The sequence below is a fragment of the Emys orbicularis genome, chromosome 1 (assembly GCF_028017835.1).
Source record: "Emys orbicularis isolate rEmyOrb1 chromosome 1, rEmyOrb1.hap1, whole genome shotgun sequence".
Taxonomy (NCBI): Eukaryota; Metazoa; Chordata; order Testudines; family Emydidae; genus Emys; species Emys orbicularis.
In genome coordinates this window covers 47,211,400-47,236,757 of record NC_088683.1, presented here as the reverse complement: position 1 = coordinate 47,236,757, position 25,358 = coordinate 47,211,400, and the positions used below count along the sequence as shown (strand labels likewise).

General features: G+C 41.2%; 1 protein-coding gene across 1 annotated transcript in view; it reads left to right on the top strand.

Moving 5' to 3' along the window:
• The first annotated feature begins 4,425 nt into the window (after positions 1-4,425).
• CPED1 (cadherin like and PC-esterase domain containing 1) overlaps positions 4,426-25,358 on the top strand; it is a 199,648-nt gene continuing 178,715 nt past the window's right edge. The window contains exons 1-2 of the mRNA XM_065423264.1: positions 4,426-4,677; positions 17,036-17,222. Of these exons, the coding sequence (XP_065279336.1) occupies positions 4,426-4,677; positions 17,036-17,222 (439 nt within the window). The remainder of the gene's footprint in view (positions 4,678-17,035; positions 17,223-25,358) is intronic.

The following is a 25,358-nucleotide window of genomic DNA, read 5'->3' as shown; positions in this document are numbered from 1 at the left end:
AGATCCCTCTGCCCATCTGGAACCCCCACTAAGTCTTTTCAGAATCCCAATCCCACTGCTGCCAATTCTTGTGAATTGTTAGTATGTCCTGTGATTTCCCCTTAATTGTTATCAGTTACTCTTGGCCTCCGATTTCAGGCTGAGTTAGATGTGGGTGGAATTCCTGCTGGGGCCACCAGAGGCCACTGCTGGCAGATTTTGGGTGCAGAGGCCCCTAGGCCCAGGAAACCTGAGCTGTCCACTCAGTGCAGAGGAGGGAAATAGACTGCTGCTGGGGGGAGCAAACAGCAGGAAATCCCAGGTGAAAGGGGGTGGGGGGAGAGAGATAGGGAGCCAGCCGAGAGAGCACCAAGCAGGTGCAATAGGAGCTGTAGCAGGAGGGAACTGCCCAAATTAAGTGGAACAGCAGCTCCAGCTTCTGTCTACAGTTGACCAAATTTTCAACATCAAAAAGGTAGGGGTTAGGGGCTAGCCTCTTGCTAAGAGTTTGGAAACTGGATGACATTACATATGCGCAGGTGTACATATAAATAATGTCTTCTAATTTCTGATCTGATTTGTCCTCTGATTTTATTTATATACCATATTGTAAAGCTGTGGGCAACCGCTTGCAGCCCCATGTGGTGCTGTGAGCGTGACCCACCTTAATTTCCCCTCGTTGGCGTAGCAATAGGTTCACTTTAACAGCCCAGGACAAGAAGAAGCCAACACACACTAACAAACAGCACATTCCCTTTTAATAGGGTTTGAGAACAGAAGCAACTATAATATGCAGTTCATAAGGACCTCACCTCAGGACTCTGGTTCAGCTCCCAGACTTAAAGTTCACAAAATCTCTAGTTAGGTTTTAAGAGGAAACAACTGCATGGCTTCTACTCCCTTCTCTCTTGCTCAGCTAGTGTCTTCTTTCTGTTTATACAGCCCAGCCCTAGGGTGGGGCAGGGATTCCTTGATTACAACCCAATCTGCCACTTAAGGGGGTGGGACAGGCAGTACACTCCTTCACACATATAGATAATAAAATAAATCTTGTGATGTTTGGACTCCCGAGGCCTGATTCTGATTGCACTTACCCCTGTTATCTATACTCCCCTGTATGACTCCAGTGGAATTACCCCTAATTTACATTTGTGTCAGTGTAATATTTGAAGTGTAAAAAAATCAAAGAAATAAACAAGATGAGAACCAGGCCCATGGTGTGGAGTTGGAATCCTGTGGGCAGCTGTAAAAATAACAAGAATCATGTTAGTTTCATTCTGCTGCTGGTTGAGATTGCCCTGAGCAGCACAAGAGGCAGGCACTCAAGCTCTTCTCTGGGAAGGAAACTACAAAAAATAGAGAGAGAAATATTGGAGATGCTAGCCCACTCCTTGCTGCAGCTGGACAGAGTAGATTAGCAGAGAACTGCTCCACAGCAGAATCCAGGAGGTGGAGTGGTCCAATCTGTTCTCTGCTCTTCCCTATCCCCATCATTGCAACACCAGACCCGGGAAAGGGGAGAGGGAGTGAGTAACCCCTGCAGTTGTTCCCCCTACCAAGCCTGGAAGAGAGGACTGAAGAACACCTGGAGGAGCAGAGGTGCACTGAGTGGTAAGGGGTTGCTGGGAGGGGTGGATATTTAATTAATGGGCTGGGGGAGAGAGAGATGGGGAGGGCAGAAATGATGTGGGGGTGGGGAGAGTGCATAATTGCTGGGTCAGGCAGATATGGGGTCTGGGGAGCAGGGATGACACCGAATTAATTCATTAGAATTTTGGGCTTTGGGGTGAAGCTGAAAGCTCTGCCCCAGCATTTTATACAGATCATAGTCATTTGATCACAGATAGGTCCTCCCACTAGAAAACCTGCCGCAGGAGCCGAAATCACCTTACTCCATACATTTGGGAGAGCTGGCAACACTGTAACTACCACACACACATTCGGGGTGGATAGGGGGAGTTCAAAAAATCAAAAGACAGACCAAAAAATTAGATTAAAAAATCTCACGATTTCTAGGGCCTGACTCATGATTGTTGAACTTTTAGGGTTGGCAATATTGCTAATCAGGATTCTGTATATAGGGACAACATGGAAAAAAGGCACAGGGATGGGAGAGAAAAATGAACAGTGCATCAAGGGTGGCATTTTGTTCCTGCTGCTGGGGTCTTATAACTACGGTGAAATCTAGTGGTCTTGCAGTATTTTCTGGAAATGCTGCAAGAAGACAAACACCCAGGTTCTTAGTCTGCATCTACCAGAGTGCAGCTGGAGGAGGAAGGCACAGAAGAACTTTGAGATCCTGAGGCTAGGTCTAGGGCACTCAGGGTTTCTCCCATGCAAGGACAATCCCCAGCTAGACGGATTCACTGGCTTTCCAACTGTTTTGCTGGAGCAGCAGAAGGCATCTGGAGGAGGGGCTGAGGATCTGAGGCTGTAGTGATATACTGCAGCAATGCACTGGAACTGGCATTAGGAACGTTTCCCTGGGGAACAGCAGGGTGTTCTTTGTATGGAGGGAAAACTTTCTCCAGTGGAGAGTGTGGATGACCTTTAGAATCCTTTTCTTGTTCCCAGTAACCTGGGAATCAATTTAAGACAATCTGTATGATTATAATGCCAGAAATGAGACTAAAAATTCACATAGTGTCAACACACCATGCAGTAAATATTACAGGAATTGCTGTGACTAAGAAATAAACCAGAGACATCAGTTTTTAAATTTGCTTATATGGCATTTTTTAATATGCAAAGTGATTGCTTTAACTCAGGCATTAGAAAAAATAGACTCCAAATCCAAATAAACACAACTACTTCAGACACAAGTATAAACATCACTTCCCACAGCTGCACAAAGTGCTAATCTCAGTAAGATACTAGAAAGGTGGTATTGCTGTTCTGTATAACAGACTGACTCTCATTTTTCATATATATGAGAGAGTTTGGGTCCTGCGATTGTCCTTGTTTCTTTTTTTCATATATAGTTAAGAATACAGAACAAAGTGCATGGGATATATACGCAAATATTTTTAGCAAAAGGAACGTTATCATATAAGCAGCTTAGGTTTGTGATGATAATGCTGAGCCCCTAAACTGTTTGAGTCTGTTCAGCCCTTGTCTTGTGTCAGCAGGGGGAAGTAGTAACCAGGCACTTCTGTAGTTGAGATACTGAATGCTTTACTTGGAGTCTTTCAGGCTGTCTTCCTTTCTTTCCGTCTTTTCTATTAAATAGGGGACATTTTCATGCAGTGATATTAAATACACCGTACACCACTGAGGTTCACCACATATTGCCATGGCAGTGCTGGAAGTGATAGACACAAGTAAGTCTGGCTTATGGAAATGTTAACAATATGTTTGTAAAATTGGATTTAAATGCTGCATGTGATGGTCAGATTCTCCACTACCTGCAAGGTTCTTTTCAATCGGAGTTGTTACAGTAACAGAAGACTTTTAAATAACTGTTGTGTGACTGTAATTTGGAAATACACATTTTATATGAGCAAGGACACTTCTTGTTTCTGATTCAGAGCTAACATTGCTTCTCCAGTTCCCAATCTGTGCCTCTTCAGAGCTGAGTGAAGTTAGCCCCACCCCCTGTGCAGTCCAGCCTTTCTTTATATGATGTCTGTGGCCCAATTGAGTTCAGATGGTGTATGCAGGACTGTGTGTATGTCTGTCTGTCTATGTGAGATGAGCTGGAGTCATAAGGCTGAGTTGTTCCAAATGGTTTTAATCAGCAACCTATTCGGGGAGAATGGAAAACTTCTGTCAGGATAAGAACTGAGTAAGTAAACATAACTTTGAACTCGAATCGGAACAAAACAAACCCAAAGGAAAGTCTTCATAGTCTGGCAGATGCCAGATAAATGCTCACTGAGTGCGGTGCGTGCTGACAGGAAAAGGGCAATTTAAAAAGGACTGGAATGAAGGAAACGGTAAAAACAAAGTGGGGATTGAAAATATAATAGAAAAAAAAATCATATGATTGCTGGCAAAGCCTGGACAGTCTTCAGCCATGCAAGGCTGTTAAGTTTTACTTATTGCTTCCTTGGATGCTATTGTGTGCCTGTAGTTTCTTCTGCAGAGCTGGAGTAAAGATTTCTGCTACTCAGCTGATTGCGCGTAGGTCTATTCTGCAAACTATGCATTGGAGAAAGGCTAAGTCTGGCTCATTAGTGTGACGATGATTGCTATTTGTTTGTTTGTGTTTTGCACAGGTTGGATTCTATTCCTGTAACCTTTATGAAGAGCTCTTTGGAGTGCTCTCTGCCTTTCGGACCTATGACTTCTTGTTCGGTACCATGGGGGAGTTCAGCAGCAGGAATGGGAAGAACTTGAATTAGTTGTGGAAAAACACTCCTTTGTCTTTTTTGTGCCGATGGAAAGTGGCTGCTGCGAATGTTCCTGTGATGTGGAAAAGGGCAAAGTGAGAAAGGCGAAGTGGTCATGGTTTGTGGGCAGATTCTCTCTTGCCGCAGGCTTTGTCGCCCTCGGCCCTTCCTTCTGGTGCTGGTGGTGGGTGTCTATCTTTTCTACCAGATCCTTCCACCTATACGGACCAAACGATTCTTTTTGGCGGTTGATAATGGGAGTTCACCAAACAAACTAGCTGCGACACAGCAAGAGAGATACAAGGAGGTCTCCTCAAGGAACACTCATTGCTTCCTCCCTTCCAGTAATTCACAAACAGTGAATAAGGTAAGTCAACCCAATGGGTGTGCTGCAATTAGGGTTGCCAACCCTCCAGGATTGGCCTGGAGTCTCCCAGCATTGGCATCGATCTCGCGGTGACTATTGAAAGCAATCCAGGAGATTTTAATAGGATATTTTAAGAAAATGACATTGTCGTGTTGGGAAAAAAAATCTCCCGGAATAGATTCAGTCAGAGTTGGCAACCCTAGCTGCAATAATGGCCTGGGATGAGTCCAGCAAGACCATTTATGTCCAACTAAAATTAACATTGAGTTTGAAGTGTGTACAAATAAGCATGTGAGTGACCTAGTGACAATGAAATCCTTGTAAACACAGCCCATTAACTAGTTCCTCAGCACACTTTTATTGTCAATTGAATCCCTAATGCTTTGATTAAAGCATTGCATTATTTTTTGACTCCATGGAAACTTTAGTCCTCTTCTACTTGCTGTGCAGCACATATTTTGTTTAGTCTTTAGAAATGGGGTCAGGAACTGTACAGTACAGACACATAAATCAAATGCCAGTGGGACTTCATAAAAATGACTGAGGCTATTAATTAGCATAGACTCTTTCACTCAGACATTTATTAGCACTGAGAACATGGCTGTATTGTTTTGAAGTTATCTGCTGGTGCTTTTTGAACTTCGCTGGGATTCCACTGAAAAGCTAAAATAAACTGCATTTCTAAAACTTGTTTTCAAATCACATGAACATTATTTACTCAGCAGTCTTTTGAACAGCAAATTTCTCTTTGTCCTTATGTTACCTGATCACATGTTTATTTTGTATAGGGTGGCTGAGATATTAAATATTACATATTAAAACATTAGACAAATGCAGACCCTGTTACTTTTTTTGTTGGTGGTTATTAAATATCGCTTGTCAAGTGGTCCAGGCTACGCTAGTTGTATTTATTTTGAAATCTGTGATTAGCACTAGCATAATTGTATCAGGTTTTGTTGAATCCTGGAGGGTGTTGGTAATAGTTCAGGATGGATTTTGTTGTCAAATTACCATTATGGCAGCACTCAGAGTATAAATAGAAACTATTAATGACTGTAAATATTATTCTAGGATGTATCTGTTGGGCGGCATCTGCATAAAGCAGTTTAGCTCAGATCTTTAAAAATAAAATATATTATTTAGAAGATCTTTCACTGGTTTGCTTTGTTATACTTCACTCTGAAAGGTCAAAGAATTGACTTTATGACATCTGTTGTGACAATTAAAAACAGATATGGCCCAATAGCTTGTTTGAACCTTTAACCCACATGTGTGGAAGAATCTTCAGATTTATTTTTCAATTGTGAATTCAGATTTTTCTCATGGCTTCCAAAAATCTAGTCCAGAATTTAACTGCCATAATTTTATATTTTAGTTGAATTTTAACTACTCTCCCTAGGTTTTCTGCAACTATGTAACAAATACAATTAAACTTACAAACGAAATTAGTATATTTTGCAATGTAGTTGCATCATCTTCTATTTTGTGACTTCACGATTACGTATCCATTCTCTTTTGATCACTGTATCTATAAACACTGATGAGCATTTTATACTAAACAGCTTACTATTTGTAAGAGCTGGCGGAGCAACTGTGAAACTTCGTTAACATGTTTGATTGATATTTCCTTTCCTGTTTTGCTTTAACAAACATGCAGACTTAGGAACAGCTTCTGTGCTTGGGCTGTTTGGGTTGAGTGAGAAGTTTATGCTATTACAATATGCTGCATTTATTATCTTCCCACATCCATAGATGTGAATACTGCATGCACATACTGAACCTATCGTATTTATTTAAATGCATCTTTTAACTCTAATAAAAATGTTTTTCAAGCATGTGCTGTTTTAACATACGTTCTCCTTATTATTCAGAAGAACACCCACAGCTTGTTGGCTTCATGTCTAAGAAGTTCCCTCGTGAGCCTTATGGAACGAAATGTCTTGCATGTGTGGTGGATGTTCTCGGTCTTTCTATAGAACATCTTTAGATTGCACGACTAATCTCAGAGACTAGGAACAATGAAATCAGCCTTCTCCAAAAAATCTGCCATTGTGCTGCTGTGGTGTACTCACAAATTGTGCACACATTTTTAGCCTAGAACAAATTGTGATGGATGAACTTTTACATTGGTTTATTATGATAAGTACCTGGAGGTACCCAATGCAAATTTGTTATATTTGAAATGTTACACTGGTTTATTATTCAATAGTACGTGCACCCATGGTAGTTAAGGTTGCAAAACAGTTTCAATTAAATCCCCCCTATTTTTTTGCATATTCATGAATAAAGCTGGGCAAATACTGCAAAATATTGTCCACATGCTCAATCACATTAATTAATTGACTTCAGTTGTGTGCACTTACTGTGAATATTCTAGAAAATTAGCTTACTGACAAGAATCTTATGTTCACTAAAATGGCAATTTTCAGCAAATATTGTAAGCAGGACCCTTTGTGAATATCATGCATAAAACTGAAAGAAAATAAAAACCATGCCTGTGATGATGTCCTTTAAATAACAGCAGGTGATTCTGATGCATCTGGGATGAGGAAGCATCTTGTGTTGTGCTGCAGAATCTCCTCTGGCTGGTTTAGGGGTAGTGTAGGTATTGGGTCATACTTTCCTTCAGACAGAAAAACAGCGTGGTGTCGAACCTGGGCGTGGCAGGTTGGGTCTTGGCTTGTTATTGCAGCAGAGGACTCCCCTCCCCAAGTGTTATAAAACAGCAATGGCAACAATTCTGTTACTACACATGCAATGAAATGTTACCTTGATTTTTGGGTACGGATAGCACAAATGGCTTTAAGATGAAACCTGGCATCTTTTATGAACCAACCAGGGAAGGGCATTGGCAGATTTCTGGAGATGTGCAATTTTGCTACTTACATCTCAGAGACTGGAATCTCTCTCATTGTTTAAAGCTGTTGCTTCCAAAAATGTGGATCAATATGATGCTAGAAAGTTGATGTGTCCATTTAGTATGTAAGTATGTCTTTAAGCCCATGCAATAGTCACTGATTTGGAATCACTACTACCTGTCAGGTACATAATGCAAACTATTTTTTTAAATTGCCAAAACACAGATTTGGGTAACAGTCTGGAAAGCTTGCCAGATCTCAAAGGCTGATCCTGTAGACCAGCGTTTCCCAAACTTGGGACGCCGCTTGTGTAGGGAAAGCCCCTGGCGGGCCGGGCCGGTTTGTTTACCGGCCGCGTCCGCAGGTTCGGCCGATCGCGGCTCCCACTGGAGCAGCTGGACAGGGAGGGAGAAAGCAGGTCTGATCTTGTTCACTTCACTCATGTGAGTAGTTCTATTAAAATCCATGGAACAACTCTTGTGAATAAGCCAAGTAGTATTTGGCCTGGGGTATAGCACTGGAATTTGGTTCCATGATCTGTATACAATCGTGAAGCAAGGGAATTTTGAATGAGAGCACTATGCTTCCATCTTGGTGATCGACTGTGCCAGCAACGCAAGCTTCACTTTTGTGGCTTATGATATCATCAGAAACCAACTATCAAAGTAAATCCCCATAATTTACTTGCCTGTTCTATATTTATTCAGCAAACAATGGGAAGCAGAATCACATTCCAACCATTTCAATCCAAAACCCACTTCTTCCTGAGTGGGAAATCTCGCAGCATGTAAGCCAAAACATTTTAAATACTTCCAGAAAGTGAAACAGGAAATTAACTTCTCTGTAACAATGCAGGAAGTGTTTGAACTTAAAAGTAAAATAAAACAGTAACAAGAACACCTTAGTATTTGTATGCACTATGGGGAAAGTCAACAAAATGTGTAGAAGTCTCCTTCGGAATTAAGGAAGACTTTCACCATCCTGTAGGCTGAGCATTTGGGGCGTTAGAAACTAATTCAGTTTTCTGTTATTTATTTATTATTATTTGTATTGTGGTAGTGCTTAGGATCCCCAGGCATGGACCAGAACGCTGTTATACTGGGTGCTATCTAAAAATCTAGATGGATCCACACTTACGCTGCTGGTTCTGGAGTTTAGTCAGTTCTCTGATCCCCTGTCTGTGAAATTGAAAATACTGTCATAGTTCACATAGGGCTTGATTCTCTTTCACAGTATGTTTCTTTTGAGCAGTTCCCGGTGTGTAAAGGGCCCATAAAGCCTATTTAACTGGGTGACATACAGCTGGCACAGAGGATCTTTGCCACCCCTTTGCAGTATCCAACTCAGGCAGCATGTCAGGCAAAAGGGAATGTGGCCAGAGTGCTACTGTGCTCAAACTATTCCCAGTTGCTGGAACAGTCCCTGGAGGTTGCGAGCAGCTGGATGCCAGAGAAAGCAATCCTGAGGCTCCCTGTAATTTACATTGTGGGGTAAAGTAGCCAAAATCAGGTAGTTGAAAAGGTGATGGGTCCTTTGGGTCCTGCACTGAGAGCAGCTCAGCCAGACCTGAGAATCGGGGCCATTGTCTTCAGAAGAAGAGTTTACTTTGTCAAGATGAAGTAATGATCAGTGAAATTCTGTAGCAACCATTTAAACTGTTTTTGCTTGCCTGCCAGACATGGACAATGCCTCAATATTTATGGTGTTACACAATAAGCCAAGAATCTCAAAACCTCCAACGAACTGATTTCCCCTTTCAACTTTAAATATATCAGCTAATTTCTTTTTGGCCAAAACAACAACAGTATTTATATAGTGTCTGAGCTAATTGCTCACCAGATTTCATATTTTAAACTGGAACAGCTTTAGGGTTATGTAAGCTAAAGAAACAATCTAGTGTATTTTTACACTAGCATAATTTAAAAGAAGCCAAACCAATTTAAAGGAAAAAATGACAAAGGATTTTCTTCTAGATAGACAATTTCCCCAGCCATTCTATAATACACATAAAGTAGATGCTCATTTTACAATAGGAAATATTCACATCATTTAGAGCTTTAGTATTATGTGAACTTAGTTGTTTTTGTAGTTCGTTAAAACGCTAAGCAACATACATTTTATTTTGATTTTTAATCTTGCATAAACTTTTGAGAGTTGACTGAATAGGACACAATATTTTCTTTCATTTCCATCTCCCCCCCCAGTCCATTATGTACATTTAAAACATAATTACAAACTCTTCTTTTTACATGCATTTTATTTACTTGATAGTCCATCATGGTTTCTTTAGAGCTCACTTTGCAGATCATCTAAAACTGCATATCAAAGCCAAAGTAGGTGTCAGTGACTGAGAAGAATGTAATGGCTTTGTAAGGCTGTAACACCAAGTACACCATGTCAAAGCTGACTTCAACCCCGGTCCTAAATCACATGGGCAGACCTATGCTCCCATGCAGAGCCTCATTAATTTCAATGAGTCCATGCCATCCATGTTGTTCTCTTTGTAGAACTGGGGCCAGAGATGCTGTTCATTAGTTCCTTATACATGGGTGCCCTGCATGTGTAGTAAATCCACTTGCTAACAAAGAACCTGACATTTCTAATTTGGGAAGAAAAACCTCTATTAAACTAGCTTTAAAACAGAAACTTGTCTTCATTTCAAAATTATTTTTAAATATTCCATTTATATTTAAACATTTATATTATATTTAAATATTCCAAAGGCAGTTCTGGACTAATCCCCACCACACAGTCAAGCTATCGGAGTACCAAAAAGAGTCAAAGCAGTAAAATGATATAGTATTTGAACAGATTATTTTAATCGGTTGAGTTCTGCTCCTTTTATGCCAAGTCTCAGCCCAGAATGAATTTTTATGGCTGAGAAAAAGGGTTTATAAAAGCAAAACTGGCAAACCTTAACTCTAGAAATATGAATGTTGTTGCTATAATATTGGAAATTCTGACAGACTCCTACTGGTAACTAGATCAATATGGATAGTAACGTAATGTATTTTATATAGAGTACTGGAAACAAATATGGGATCACTTGCTGCATAAGGGAAACATTATTTAATTTGGCCAATTTCTTTTTAATACAATGCAACTAAAGTATAGTTTAAAAAAAAAAACACCCTCACTTGGTAAGAAAACAGAGAGGAAATTGTACATGTGTATAGGAATGCAGAGTGCTCCGAAAATACAGGGGTGAGGAAATAAATTTGGGAGCACTGCACATGGGTCTTGAAAAAAGGGTGGGAAATAGCGTTGAGCTTTCTCTTATATTATTTAATAGCATCAGCTTAAACGTCAGGTCATGCTGCTACATTCAAAAGCCCCAAAATCTGACTCCCACAGATCCCATCATCCTAGACTGAATGTTTGTAAAAGTCAGTTGATAGAAATGCCATTTATTTAATACTTAAACAACAGGAGTTGGGGAGGGCTGCACTTCAGAGCGCATCACTAGCTAGATTCACTTGGTTCTTGTTGCTTCAGTTTTGGCTGTATGTGTGTGGTGGGAAATGTTAGCGACCAACAACCTGAAGAACGTATTTTTTTGAAAGTTTCTCTGATGTGTGTAGCCCGAAAAAGATCTCCAAGGCAACTGGACATGTCTGTGGTGGTAGATTCGGTTTGTGTGGAAGATCAATATCAGCACCCTTTGGATCACTGGTTTCCAGAGGCAGCAATGAGTATGGAAGGTTTCTGTCTAGGTACTTTGGAAAGGCAGTGCTGGATGTTTTCCCCAGAAGTGCTTTTTTATGTAATGGTTGTTGTTTGAACTGTTTTTTGATGAGTATCAGTGTCCCTAATGAGCAATAGGAACAGTGTCTGGCCATCTTCCAGTTACAGCATTTAAAAAAAAACATTTGCCTAAGAACTGAAGCCTGCCTCATTGCTCTGTTGTAACTGCGATCTTTCTTCTCTCTCTCTCTGTCTCTCTGACTGCATTGTGTTTAATTGGTGTATTTGCATAGTTGTAAGGTTAGTGTGTTATAAATATTCCTGCTAATCCATAGCCTAGGAAAGATTCCATGTGCATTATAGCTGAAGTCCAAGAGGGAGGGAGGAGAAGTTTGGCAATACCAGGAGCCAGCTTGCCCCTTCCGATGGGAGCATATCATCATAAGGAAGGTTTAGGATGGCATCAGAGTTGGCATGGGCTGAGGTCTCCAAGCCCGAGGATCAGGGAATTCACCGGAAAGAAACTCCTAGATCTATAGAGACAGAAGATAGCCTGTCTGTGTCTACCACATTGGGGCCCTCTGCCCCTGGAAGCATTGCTCCTTCGGGAGCCATGTGGCAGACTTCCCATGTATCTGTTTCATAGCAGACATAGAGCGGACTCTGCAGAAGCATAATCCTTCAGTGGGATTTTCAGACAGAGCTCTCCTGGCTGAGCAGGGAATGGTGCTACACAGATTCTAGTCCTCTGCCCCATTCTGACTGAGCAGTGTTTGATACAGGCCTGTTCATTTTCATTGCCCTCCACTGGACTCTTTCCAATTTGTCCACATCCCTTCTATAGTGGGGGGACCAAAACTGGACGCAGTACTCCGGGTGTGGCCTCACCAGTGCCAAATAGAGGGGAATCATCACTTCCCTCAATCTGCTGGCAATGCTCCTACTAATACAGCCTAATATGCCATTGGCCTTCTTGGCAATGAGGGCACACTGCTGACTCATATCCAGCTTCTCGTCCACTGTAATCCCCAGGTCCTTTTCTGCAGAACTGCTGCTTAGCCAGTCAGTCCCCAGCCTGTAGCAGTGGATGTGATTCTTCCTTCCTAAGTGCAGGACTCTGCACTTGTCCTTGTTGAACCTCATCAGATTTCTTTTGGCCCAATCCTCCAATTAGGCTGGAGGGTAGGGATAGGGTCCAGACAATCTACCTCTCCCCCCAGCTTAGTGTCATCTGCGAACTTGCTGAGGGTGCAATTAATCCTATCATCCAGATCATTGATAAAGATGTTGAACAAAACCGACCCCAGGACTGACCCCTGCGGCACTCCCCTTGATACTGGCTGCCAACTAGACATCGAGCCGTTGATCACTACCTGTTGAGCCCGACAATCTAGCCAGCTTTCTATCCACCTTATAGTCCATTCATCCAATCCATACTTTTTTTAACTTGCTGGCAAGAATACTCATTCTCAGATCTAGCACTAGCCACTGTTCTCCCTCAACCACATCCACAGATAATTCATAGACCTCCACAGGTATCTAACATGAGGTGGCATCACCCAACATAACCCTCATCCAGCACGGGGGATAAAATACGGAAGCTTTACCATTGGTGTAGCAGATAGAAAGTAACAGCTCTATGCTCACTAATGTTGGTCAGTAGGGCTTAAATTAAACAGCATAAATAATATTAAAAGAGAAAACAGTTCTCAAAACTACCAGCTAATAATAGTTGGCTTTCTGGTTTAGTATCTAGAGTGGTTCAGACTCCTATATGACCACCTTCCCCTTCAGAGGGCGTCAATGATTTAATAATAGGTTACACCAAAACATCTTGGTCAAGTGGATAGGATGCTAGACTCTGAAAACTTGAGTTCTGTTCCTGTCTCTACCACCAAGCTGATGGATGACTGGGGCAAGTCATTCACCTCAGTGTGCTGCAATCTTCAAATCTGTAAAATGGGGATAATGATATATAGTCTTCTTTGTCAAATTCTTTGAGATCTCTGGAGGAGAGCAATATAAGGAGCTAAATATTATCAGCATCATATTAAAAAGTCCTCCTTAAGCAGAGTTTCTGAAGTGTAAGGGCTCAAAGTTCCTCTAAGGAACTCCTGAACAATTGTTGGCAGGGGCATCAGAAAGCAGGGCGCAGCAGGGAAATGCAGTGTGAGCTCCATGTCGACTGTCATCTGTGGATGTGGTTGAGGGAGGACAGTGCTAGTGCTAGATCTGGGAGTGAGGGGAATAAATTGGCGATAAGGAGAGGGTAGGATCTGCAGCTGGGACAGTGGAGTTGGGCACTGACTGGGAGGAGGAGGTGCTGACTTGGGGAAAGGACACTGGCTTTTTAATAGAGAGCAGGAGAAGGTTCTGAATGTGTGGAAATGGAAGGAACAGTAGTGCTCCTGAAGACAAGAGAGGCTGCCCAATGTGTAGGGTTGCCTGGCATATTAGTGGAGGTAGGGGTGGGCTGTGAGGATGAGGTACATCCCATGCAATATACCTGGAGTACCCCTGAGTTTCAGGTTAAAATAGTTTTGTACTTGGGTGTGTGGGAAAAACTATTAAAATCTGCTTTAAACAAAATACTAAAGGCATCCTCTGGTATTGCTGCAGGGGAATTACCTTCCATTACGAAAGAGAGAGAGATCTTATGGTAGGGACATGTTCAGAATGTCCTCTGATGGAAAGCACACAAAAGGGCATTAAATAAATGTTATTTCTTGAGCACTGGGAGTGTGTGTGGTGGTGTCCAGACAGAGGAAGACATAATCCTTACCCAAAACAGCTACCAATCTAGATCAGAAAGGAATGGACACAAACTGAGAGAAGACAGTGATTCCAAATTAAGTGCCAGATCCTGAGCGTGGCCCTGGATCTGGCCCCAAAGCTCTCTCTCTATCTGTCCTTAATTCACCTTGTTGGGTTTACAGTGGCATGGAAAATGGTGTCCTTGTACAAAGTGGAGCGAGGAGTGGCTCCCTTGCATTATGTACATGAAATGGAAGGAGTAGGGGATGACTGGCTTAATTACCTCTGACGTTACCACATATTGGGCAGGAGTAGGGGAGAGACGCAGTGTACAAAGCAAGAACCATACGGTGCGTGGGGGAGGGGATGGAGGTGGGGAAAGAGAAAATGGGGAGTCAGAAGGAGTAGAGCAGCCACAAGGGGGAATGTGGGGAGACATGACTTCTAATAGTTACTGTAATTATATAGGAAGTACAGAAGAGAAAAGATCAAGAGGGAAAGATGGAAGAAAAGAAAACAGAATGGGGGAGAGAGTGGAAGGCGTATTATAAGGCAATGTAGCACAGGTCATGCCAGTCTCACTGCTAGACTAATATGTTATAAAAATACTACAAGGACAGGAGGAGGATCTATTACAAGTTTATGTAACATAATTCTTCTGACCTGATCATTTCCTATGTATTCTTGTTCCTTTATGCATGTGATCTGAATTTGTTATCTGAATATTCTAACATCTAAAATGTTCTTGGATTACAGGTTCATTAAATATATCTAGATGACTCTCGTAGTATTATAGACATATTTCAGCATGTCTCGTTATCAGTTATGCTCATCTCACTCATAGGGATGTGTGTTCTATAATAAAAACAGAAGAGTACTAGTAATTCAGGGATCTAAAATAGTTTATACTTCTCACTGCTGCAAAGAATTTTACACTTGAGCCAAGTGTAACATAAAGCTACATCCTGTGATTGGGGAAGAGACTGCAGTGAGAGTGACTTACCAGATCTATAAACAACTGGAAGCATCTTGAATGACATTTGTTTATACCAAAAATCTGTCCTTTTTTTTCAGCATAGCCTCTTAATAAAGACTGATGACTCTTCAGTTATATAGCACTTCCTGTGTGCATTCCAATGTAAACTTACTAAAACTAGACAACTTTTAGTTTTTAAAATAGATTCTTTTTTTCAAATGTCAACTTAAAATTCATGTACTTGCCAGTTGATAACTTGATAACCCTGCATTAAAGCCCTCTAAATAGAAATACTTCTCGCAGGGAGAAAATCCAGTTTAATAAAGCAACTTTGCTATTATCCTTCTGCAAAACAGCATCTAGGAAGCTCCAAATACAGTCACATTTTTTTCCATGCAGAACATGCTATTTTTATGTATCATGTGACTCTCTCAGCATTTGTAGTCCCCCCTCCCCACACATATTGCTGTGCACACACAGTGTGTTACTCAAATACCAATAGAATCAGATTGCTATCGTGACATTCTGACACATCTGGGTAACGTTAGAACAACGAAACATTCAGCCAGTTGGTGAGGTTCATGAGTGTGGGACACTGAACTTTCATAGGAGCTGGCTCTAGATTAATGAAACTCACTCCTGCAAGGGATAAGAGTGACCATAGAATGAACTGCTTCCAAAACAAAATGCTAAACTCACAACATAAGTCTTAGTCTGTGGAGGTGAGGGGGAGGTTTCTCTCTCCCCAGTCTCCAGGTACCCTGGCACCTAGATTATTTATTTGAGTTTAGCAGGGGGAGAGTGTTTATCCCTACATACTGCTGGCACCAGCCTCTGTGTAGAAGGATGCCAAACATCAGAAAACCTGTGAGGGGCGTTGCCTGTGTTTCACGGGTGATACTATCCTACTGCTCCTCTGCTGGTGCATACAGGACTCTCTGCTGCCCCTCCATATGATTAAGGGCATGGAGCACATAGGAAGCATGGCTAGCCTATGTGGAAAGGGGATGAGTCTGGTGACACCTGCCTCAGGTGAGGTTGCTCATCACCCTGTGGTGAATCCCTGATAGAAATGGCCCTCATGCTTTACTCAGGCCATTTTAGCATGGTTTCTGAGCTTCTCTTCTCCCTTAAAGTAAGTTACTTTACTGGCCCAGCACAGCTGGCATAAAGACAGTGTCACACTCTGGTGTGTCTGGCTGCTTGCAGAGTAGTGCTGCTGCTTAGTGTCCACTTGCACCCGCTCCCAGCTCAGCATCCTCCTCTCCTCAACCGTCTTGAATACTAGTCTTACTTCACTCTCCCCCTGCACCAACTGGGAAGACTTCAGCCCAACTTCTCCTTTCATCTGAACAACCACATCCCCCGCGCTAGTTCTCAGCCCTTCCTCCCCCCGGCTGCTCTCTCTCCTCTATGCTGCCTGACAGACTTGACATCAGTGGTAGTGGGTAGAGGAGCCTTTCCTGGCTCCTCCTTTCTGTTCTCTTGACTTCACTTCCCCACCCCATAAAAGTTACATATCATGTTGTTGTTTATTAAGCACTGGCCATATGCTTGTACAAAACACGAACAAGGACATAGACCTTGCCTTGCGAAGCTCACAGTCTGTGAAGACAAGGTATGGGGCTTTTGAGAGCCTCTTGAATTCTGAGAGATTGCGTGACTGAATCTTAGTGGACCAGCACCCATAGACACCTCCCATTGTCCTCCCTCCTCTTATCCCCACACCAGCTGATGAGAACAGAATCCTTTTTACTGGGCTCTTAGGCTGTTTGTACATCTTCAGTTTTTGATAGTGGAGAGGGGAGCAGTTGTAGAAAACTTTGCACTGTGTCTCATGCATTTGGTTCTACTCCTTTGACCTGGTTCTGCGTGAAGATCCTGGGCCTGAGGAGCATTTAGCCCTAAAGATCCAGTGTTTGAGAACTAGACAATTAAGTACCTCAGTCCTCACTTTTATATTCTTGAAAATCTCCATTTGGCTTGGTATCTAAGATGATAGCATGGTTTTGTGAAAAATAACAACAGTGTCTCATGATCCTACCTTGTCTTATGGGTGTTGTCTTTGCATTCTGTTTTCTGTTAGATCGAAGACTCCATTCTTAAGTACTTTGGGAGTCATACAAGAAGAGCAATTTTGTACGTTCCTCCTTCCCATGGTAAAAAAGAACTTCAGCTATATCAGCGCATCCTAGCACAATACGGATATACAGTGACAGTCCTTGAAGACAGGAAACTGATTGTAGGCCTTGGACATGAGCACCACTACCAAGGTAAGAATGATGAGAAACAAATTATTACTGAAGTTTTGTCAGTAATCCCATTCATTCAGAATATCCATCATTGAATCTAATTTATAAACTTTATAAACCAATTTGACTAGGGGCTTAAAGTCACAATCTGGTCTTGTCCAGTCACACAGATGCTTACTTTTCCACATAGGGACGCTCCTTCTATCAATTGCTTGCTTTTTAACTCCACCCCAGCTCTGTTATTCATCCTAGCCCAGGAAGTCAGTCCTGCTGTAGTATCTGAGTGCCTTCCATTACAGCATTAAGTGTCAATCTGTCAGGTGTGGTTCTTTCTCTTACCCCCTCCCGAGGAGAACTGTGTGTGCAGTATACTTTTGCTGTTTGGGTAGGATTTTTGTATGTTTTTAAATGTGCACACTGTTTTGTGTTTGTTAGAGATGGCAAGGTGGAAGAAATGTGCCTTGCACATGGAGTGGATGGTGGTGGGTTTTGTAATGGTCCTTAGTTCCTGTGGGAATTTGTTTCACAATTTGAGACTAGCCCTTGCACAAATGAGCTGTACCCTTATGGTAGAAAGTTTCATTGTGCCTGAGGGGTGGACAGCCACAGTCTTCAGCCTGAACCTTTGGATGGTCTTTTAGGTGTGTGGGGTCCAGGCCATTGAGGGCCTTGAAGATAAGGATCAAGATTGTGATCTTGAATCTCTATTCTATAGGAAGCCAGTGTAGAAACTGGAGAAAGAGATCACCCAGTACTCTGTCAATGGAAGAAAATGACAGTTCTGGTATTTTTATTATGTGGTTTGTTGTTCCTTATTGTAAAGAATAATTATATTCTTGTCATTCATACTTGCAGAAACTTCCTGCAGTTATCAGATACCTCACTGTTGCTTTATTATTTAACTAATCTCAGTTGGATAACGTGAAAATTATTCTGTATATTCTGTGGGGCTGCTTAGAACACACTGTATTGAACACAGCAAATTTCCACTATTATTTTAGGTTAAGTTTTATAGGTAAGTTTTAAAGATTTTTTTTTAAGGTAAGGTTATATACATTTTCCCTGATGAGCTGCCTCTTGTATTAGAATATGGAGCATTAGCCATGTCTCTCTTTAAAAAAAAAAAATCTGGTTTCTCAGCTCTGACATCTCCCACTCACTACCTGCCATCAGTACACATCACTTCAGTGACAAGACACAGCACATCTGCAGCCCACGCTGATGCCAGATGGATTTAGCTACAAAGTGGTGTGCAGTCCAGCCAACATCCCATTCTCTGGGGATCATGTAAAGCACATCTGTGACATCCTTTTTTTGGCTTAACTGGCTGATAGCGCAGGGTTCACTTAAAACTGCTGTAGAGGTAAACAAACCGTCTGCAGATTTCAGATTTTCTGTAGATATTTATATTTTTACATCCTGTGCCAATAATCCCTGCACTATTTTTTCCCAGTAATGGGAACAAAAATAGCAAAAGTGCTTTATACACTTTCCATCACTGTCCAGATGTACCTGCAACTTTCAGCATATGTTAGCGGTATAGAATAAATGGAACAAACAGCAGTTTAATGTAAAGAGTAGGAGCCTTCTAATTCCATTATATAGCAGCATAGACTATTTTAACTGCTTCCAGGATTGTATATATTCCTAGCTTTAAGGTTATGTTGTTGTTGTTTTTAAAGTAAAAAGTAAAAGAACATGTCTGCATTCCAAACCGATGATCTTAGCCTAGAGCTGAAGAAGTTATAACTGGAATTATTTTCCTCTTGCTGGTAAATGATGTTTTCTAGTGTTCTGCGTGGTGTAGTACTGTACACTGTATTCTGGAGAAGGCTATTTTGAATTATGTTATGTCATAATATTTTCCTAACAAGACTGCTATAATTTATAAAAATGTGTTCCTTGGAGGCACTATTAAAAAGATACAGATAATAGACTGAGAAATATAGATCACAAATATTGTGGAAAAATCTATAAAAAGAATCACTCCTCCTTGCCTGTTCTAATTTAGTGCCTTGGTCTGGTGCTTTTATTTTTGTGCAGTTTCAGGTTTTGAAAATCTGTGGTGTTCCTGTAACTTTCATAGTTCAGACTGATTTCTTTAGGATTTCTGTTTATGCTGGCTGTGAGCCAAAGGGCCTAGCAGTAGTCATATATGGAAAAAAATCACTACAAAACATTCCTAACTTTTTTGTGCTGATTAATAATTAATTTTGGGGACAGTTATACTCCCATGTGAAGTCCAAATACAGCTGATAAACTGGAACTCCATAAGGGTCAGAGTCCTTTTCAACACCTGGGTGGCAGTCGCTACTCCAGTTTCCTGACTGCTTTGTAGAGAAGGTAGAAAAAATGGTTTCTTTTTGTGGAAAAGTCTGGCTTTTTGTCAAAAACCAAAATGTCTCTGGCAACTGTAAAATATCTGGGTTTTGGACAATTTTTTTGGGGGGGGGAGGGAGGTTAGGGTTTCTGATGAAAAATCCATCAGGTACTGCTTTCTGCAAAAAATGTTTATTTAGTCAAAAAACCAATTTTCCATTGGAAAAAAAGTTTTCAACTGGAAAGAAATTTTCAACTAGCCATGCTGCTCTAGCTTCACTCTTTTTGTGCCTCTAACCCCACATGAAGGGACTGGCCAGTGGATCCATGAAGTCAGGGATCCACTATTCTGCTTCTGCCCATGAACTGCTTTAAGTCTTCTCTCTGCACCAGCCCAGCATGAGCCCCTACACACGTAAAGGATACACACATCCTGAGTGAGCTCCTGCCTTGCCTCACTGCTGCTCTCACCCCATATGGCAGGGCCCCCTGTGCTGCTGAGGAAGGACAGAATTTGCTGTCTTGTTTCCAATGGGATGTTCGAGTTTTGTTCAATATGTCTGCCACAATGGGCTCGCCTCCCTTGCCTGTCAATCAGGCACATGGTAGTTGTTGTAGTAACCAAGCAAGGTACTAACAAACTTCAACAGGACTTTATTTTTAAAGTGAAAACCTCTTTGCCAAGCTGCTGCTGCACCCTCGGTAGCTCTCACTCAGCCTCCTTCACTCCTCCCCCCTCCTTCCTGTTTCCTGTCCTTTCAGACTCCCAACAGCCAGTGCTCCCAGTTCTAATAATTACAAGCAATATCTAAACACCACAGTAGTCTCTTTGGATAGAACTTTTCATTGCAACCAGATCTCCTCCTTCAGGCAAGTGAGCTCAGTTACTTCTTGCCTCACACTGAAGGAGCAGCCTCTGGCTGAAGTGCCATTTTTGCCACAGCCTCAACCTGTGTTTGGAACCAGCATCTTGGAGCTGCAAGGAAAAGAGTAAAAGGATTGGAATAAGCAGGAGAGAGTGCTCCATCCAGGCCTCTCCTCTCCAGCTTTCCACATTGAGCCTTTCTGCACTGTGCGCCAGGGGCCTTCTTCTCACAAGTGCAGAGCTGCTCAACTGCAGCTAAGAGGGATGAACAGGGGACTGAACTACACTTCAGGGCCCTGGCAGAGTCTCAGACTCTGCTTCCAGCATTCTCTGCTGTTCCTTCCCTCCCTTCCTTGTGGGGAAATCTCTTATCCTTGGAGCTATAATGAGAATTAACAGGGCCTGTGTGGCCCCAGTGCTTAGTGATGTGCTGCCAAAATTTTAACCAGGACCTCCTTCAAAAACGCTCTGCCTCACGCAGCAATTCATGAGACTAAAATGCATTTCCATCCTCCATAAATTCATTTGTTCCCTATTTTCCTCCTGCTACCTGAAAAAAATCAATTCCACACTCTCCCCTCCTGTCTCATCCCCTAAAATTAATAAATTACGTGAGTCCTTCCTCCCAAATCCATCAGTTTTTCCATACTTTGATCAGTACTTTTGCAGCCCCCTTTTTAGTCCGCTCCCTTCCTTTATCAATTTTGCACCCACAGATCAGACATCTGTGAGTCCATATGTCTCAGGTCATTTTAGGCTCAGAAAGGGAGACTGGATTTAAGCTGCCAGGCCCATCATTTTTAATGTACCTTCTGTAATAAACTGCAAAATCCCCACATTATGTCTAGCCTTTGGATTGGTTGAGATGTTGTGTGTCCCTCATGTTAACCAGTCAGTTTGCCCATGCGAAAAAATGCATCCCAACTGACTACAGCTGAGTTCAGTGTCATTCTAACTTCATCATCTCCCCACCTCATTTGAATGTTAGTTTCACTAACCTGCAGGAAGTTTATGCAGTTATAATGGGTACCTTTAAAAAACAATCAAATACCATTCCATGGTACTGACTTTACAATACCATGACAATTGACTATGGATGCCCCTCAAAAAGTAAATCTAAGTTAGGTTTACTTTATGAGCCCCTCCATAGTTGATGAAATTCTAGCCCAGCTTTTGGAATGATTATTATAATTCATATATTGACTTCTTTGTTGGTTATTTATTGTCCTGTAAGGCAACTATTGACTTGAGCTTTGCTTTGATCGATATTTACCTCTTGGGTCATTGAATCTTGATGTTCATTGCAACCAAAATCAATATCTGCTTCAGATTTTATTAATTCATTTGGGGTAGTTCAATGGAGATTCTGCACCATATACATCTTTAAAATTTACATGTGTTGCAAACTGTGTTAGGGTTTTCTTTTCTAACTTTGTCCTTCCAGTGATTTTGTTGTTCTCCCTCATATTTTCTTCCAATTTAAGAAAGCCCTGTATGACTGTGTACAGCAGCTTTGTACACAAGCTCTGCTTCTAGCAACCAACTCTGGGGAAGATCAGGTCTGGTGCAGATGGTGGGAGGAGTGAGATTGTGGAGCTTCCACTGAGCAAACCTGAATTAATTTTGGCCTGTCTCCATTTCTGTCTGAGGCCATGGAGGTCGTTGTGGCTATGAGGTAGCAGTAATTCCCCATCTCTCTCTTGGTATTATTTAGCCCTTTATCAACATTATTACCCCTGTAGTAATTATTTAGCCCTGTGGTGGGCAAATGTTATTATTTCCATTTTACAGATGGAGACATTAGGACAAAAGTTAAGACTTGACTAATGCCACAGGAGTCACTGTCAGAACTGGGATGAAAACACATGTTGAAAACACATCTTGCTCTAAACCTGTATCTTAGTCCTCTAGATTGCTTCTCGTGCTACTGAGCTTTTCTTACCCGGGACCTGGGGCCACATGGGCTACTCAGCAGAGGATCCAGTTTAGTTACAAACATCTGGCCAGCGGCAGGGAGAGAGCTTGCAAAACCACTAGTTTCATCAGCACAGCCAGCGCAATGCTTTCTTCACAGCTGCTGCTTAGTCTGGCAAGGGAACTACAGCCGGGGGTTTCACAAGCCCCCAAGACCATCCCATGGCAGCTATCAGTGGTACCATGAATAACCCATGGCCAATTCCTCACTGTAGCACTCAGTTTACGTTTTCAAGGCCACATCAACAGCAAGAGGGCTAGGAATTTAATTTCTTAAATGAAAACTGAAATTAGAAATGAGGAGGGTAAAGGACTGAATAGAGAAAACACAATGGTTTCTAAAGATGTAGCTGATTCCCAGGATGATGAATAAACTGGCTGTGGCCCAGTACTTGGGCGCCTAGACAAAGAAGGGTCAAGATACATCTTTCTTCTAATGCAAAATACATTAAGAGAAGAAATCTGTATGAATGTGGTCCTGGGGGCCACATGGAAAGCTCCTCTGGATGCTCCCATCCTTTCCCCAACTTGATGGCAGTTTCCCCACATTAACAATGCATGTTGGTAGTGCAGCTACAAATCGAGTATAGCTGGCCAGAATGGGAGAAGCCAGAAAGCAAATGCTCTATGCAACATGCTTCCCTGAGACAGGGACAATTTCAGCATGAAAACATGCCTAAAATAGTACCAAGAGTACAAGAAACATGGGCATAAACTAGTCAGATTAAAAGGATTAGAGCTACCTCGTGAGTTCGACTCCATCAAGGACTGTAGGCAGGATTAACTGAAATCTTCAGTCTTTATTTTTAATTGTCCATAGTATTGTTAGGAACAACGTCTTACTTCTGGACATTCCAGTCACCAGCCAGTTTCTGTGAAATCAGATTAATTTTGGCAAACAATTTTAAAGACACAAAAGGCCCAGAGGAAAACTGCTGTTCTGTAAACATCTGGTTGCCATTTTCAATTACAAGGACCAACCCACTTAAGGAAGTATAGTTTTTTTGGAACAGGAATGAGACACTGGGTTTTTTGTTCTTTGCACATAGTGGAGGGTAAAGGAAATGTCAGGACTAAAGAGGTCACTAGAAGCTCAGCTTTTATAAATAAGAAAGTCTCTGAGAAAATTAAAGTAAATTGAACCCAAGTTCTGGCACTGTAAACAACCCTGTTGAGTTAAGGTTAAATAAACATGACTAAAGACCCAAGCATGCCAATAAAAGCACAAACTCTCTCCTGTCATAAATAAATGAGTCATTTTAATATTGTGCAAAATAATGACAATGAAGTTGGCCACAAAGTGACTGTGTGCGTGTCACAGTCTAAATAAAGAAAATCTTCTAAGGTTTCCTCAAAAGCATTGTAGGTTTGGTTAACTAATGGCTTAAAAGCACATCGGACACTGTACAAAATATATTAGTTTCTTAGGGCAAAATTTATGTCATGTGTTCCTGGCAAAGCTTTGTCAAGTAAAAACATACATTTCAAATGTATACTGTTCTCCTGTCTTTCAGCAGAAGAACTTTGTAGACTCAATGCACAAAAAAGGCTCATAGAGCTGTAATAACATCCATCAGAGCTTACCAAATTACTAGCATATTTAAGGCATTTGTTCCACTTCATTATAATGAAAGCTCAATGTGATTTGAGAAAAAAATATGTTACAAACACAAGAAAATAACATTTTGGTCACTCTTATGTTGCTTTTAATATTGCTGCTTGTCTGTTTGCTAACTATTATTAAGTGTGGGTCTGATCCCATACCACTGATGTCAATGTAAGTATTGCCACTTATTTCAGTAGGAGCCATATTAGTCCCTAAAATACCCATATAATTTTTATTCTTTAATGGGATTCTGCATTATCATGCTAGTGTATACTAGCATACTGTGTACTTTTCAAAAACATATTCATTCTCCTTGCTTATTTTGAACAGAACATGTTGTCATTTCTTTAACCTAAGCGCACTGAAAACATTTCTGTAGATCATTGTTGAAATAGGGTGGAAAAAACCCTCTGTAAAATAGTAAGTTTTTAAAAAATAAGATGAGCTGTTTGCCCCAAAAAGGGAAGGTGTTTACTGATTATTTCAAAATAATTTTGAATATTGCATTTTACCAAGTTAAAAACAAAATTACAAAAAATTTATAGTTACAATAACAATGTACATTTCTTGGAATATATATTCCAAACTTAATCACATGCATGAGTGCATCCCAGAGCCAGTACTGTGATAACTTTTATGTTGAGTTATAGCTTAAAACAATTACAATATTTTAGCAGTCTGAATACACTAGCTAAAATTAATACTTTTCTTGAACAAATTATGCCATGTTAACAGATATGAAAAACAACATTATCCAGGCTGTAAAGCGGGGCTATGGTCTGAGACTCCACTGAAATTAATCGAAATATACCAGGGATGAATTATCCTAGGTGGTGTAAATACATGTGATTTACCATGTGGTGTTCATGTGAAAGTCCTTTAAATTGGGGTAAGGATTAATTTAATAAATGTAGCAATATGGTAAGAAAATTGCAACAACAAATAGTATACTAAAATAGCATGGAGCTCCAATCATGTGTACTGGGACATGTGCTCTTCAACATACTCAAATAATCTGGAAAAAGGGGTGCACAGTGAGGTGGCAAAATTTGCAGATGATACAAAATACTCAAGATAGTTAAATCCAAAGCTGACTGCGAAAAGTTACAAGGGAATGCAGTAAATTGGGTGACTGGATGACAAAATGGCAGATGAAATTCAATGTTGATAAGTGCAAAGTAATGCACACTGAAAAACATAATCCCAACTATACATATAAAATGATGGGGTCTAAATTAGCTGTTACCACTCAAGAAAGAGATCTTGGAGTCATTGTGGATAGTTCTCTGAAAACATCCACTCAATGTGCAGCAGCAGTCAAAAAAGCGAACAGAATGTTGGGAATCATTAGGAAAGAGATAGATAATAATACAGAAAATATCATGATGCCACT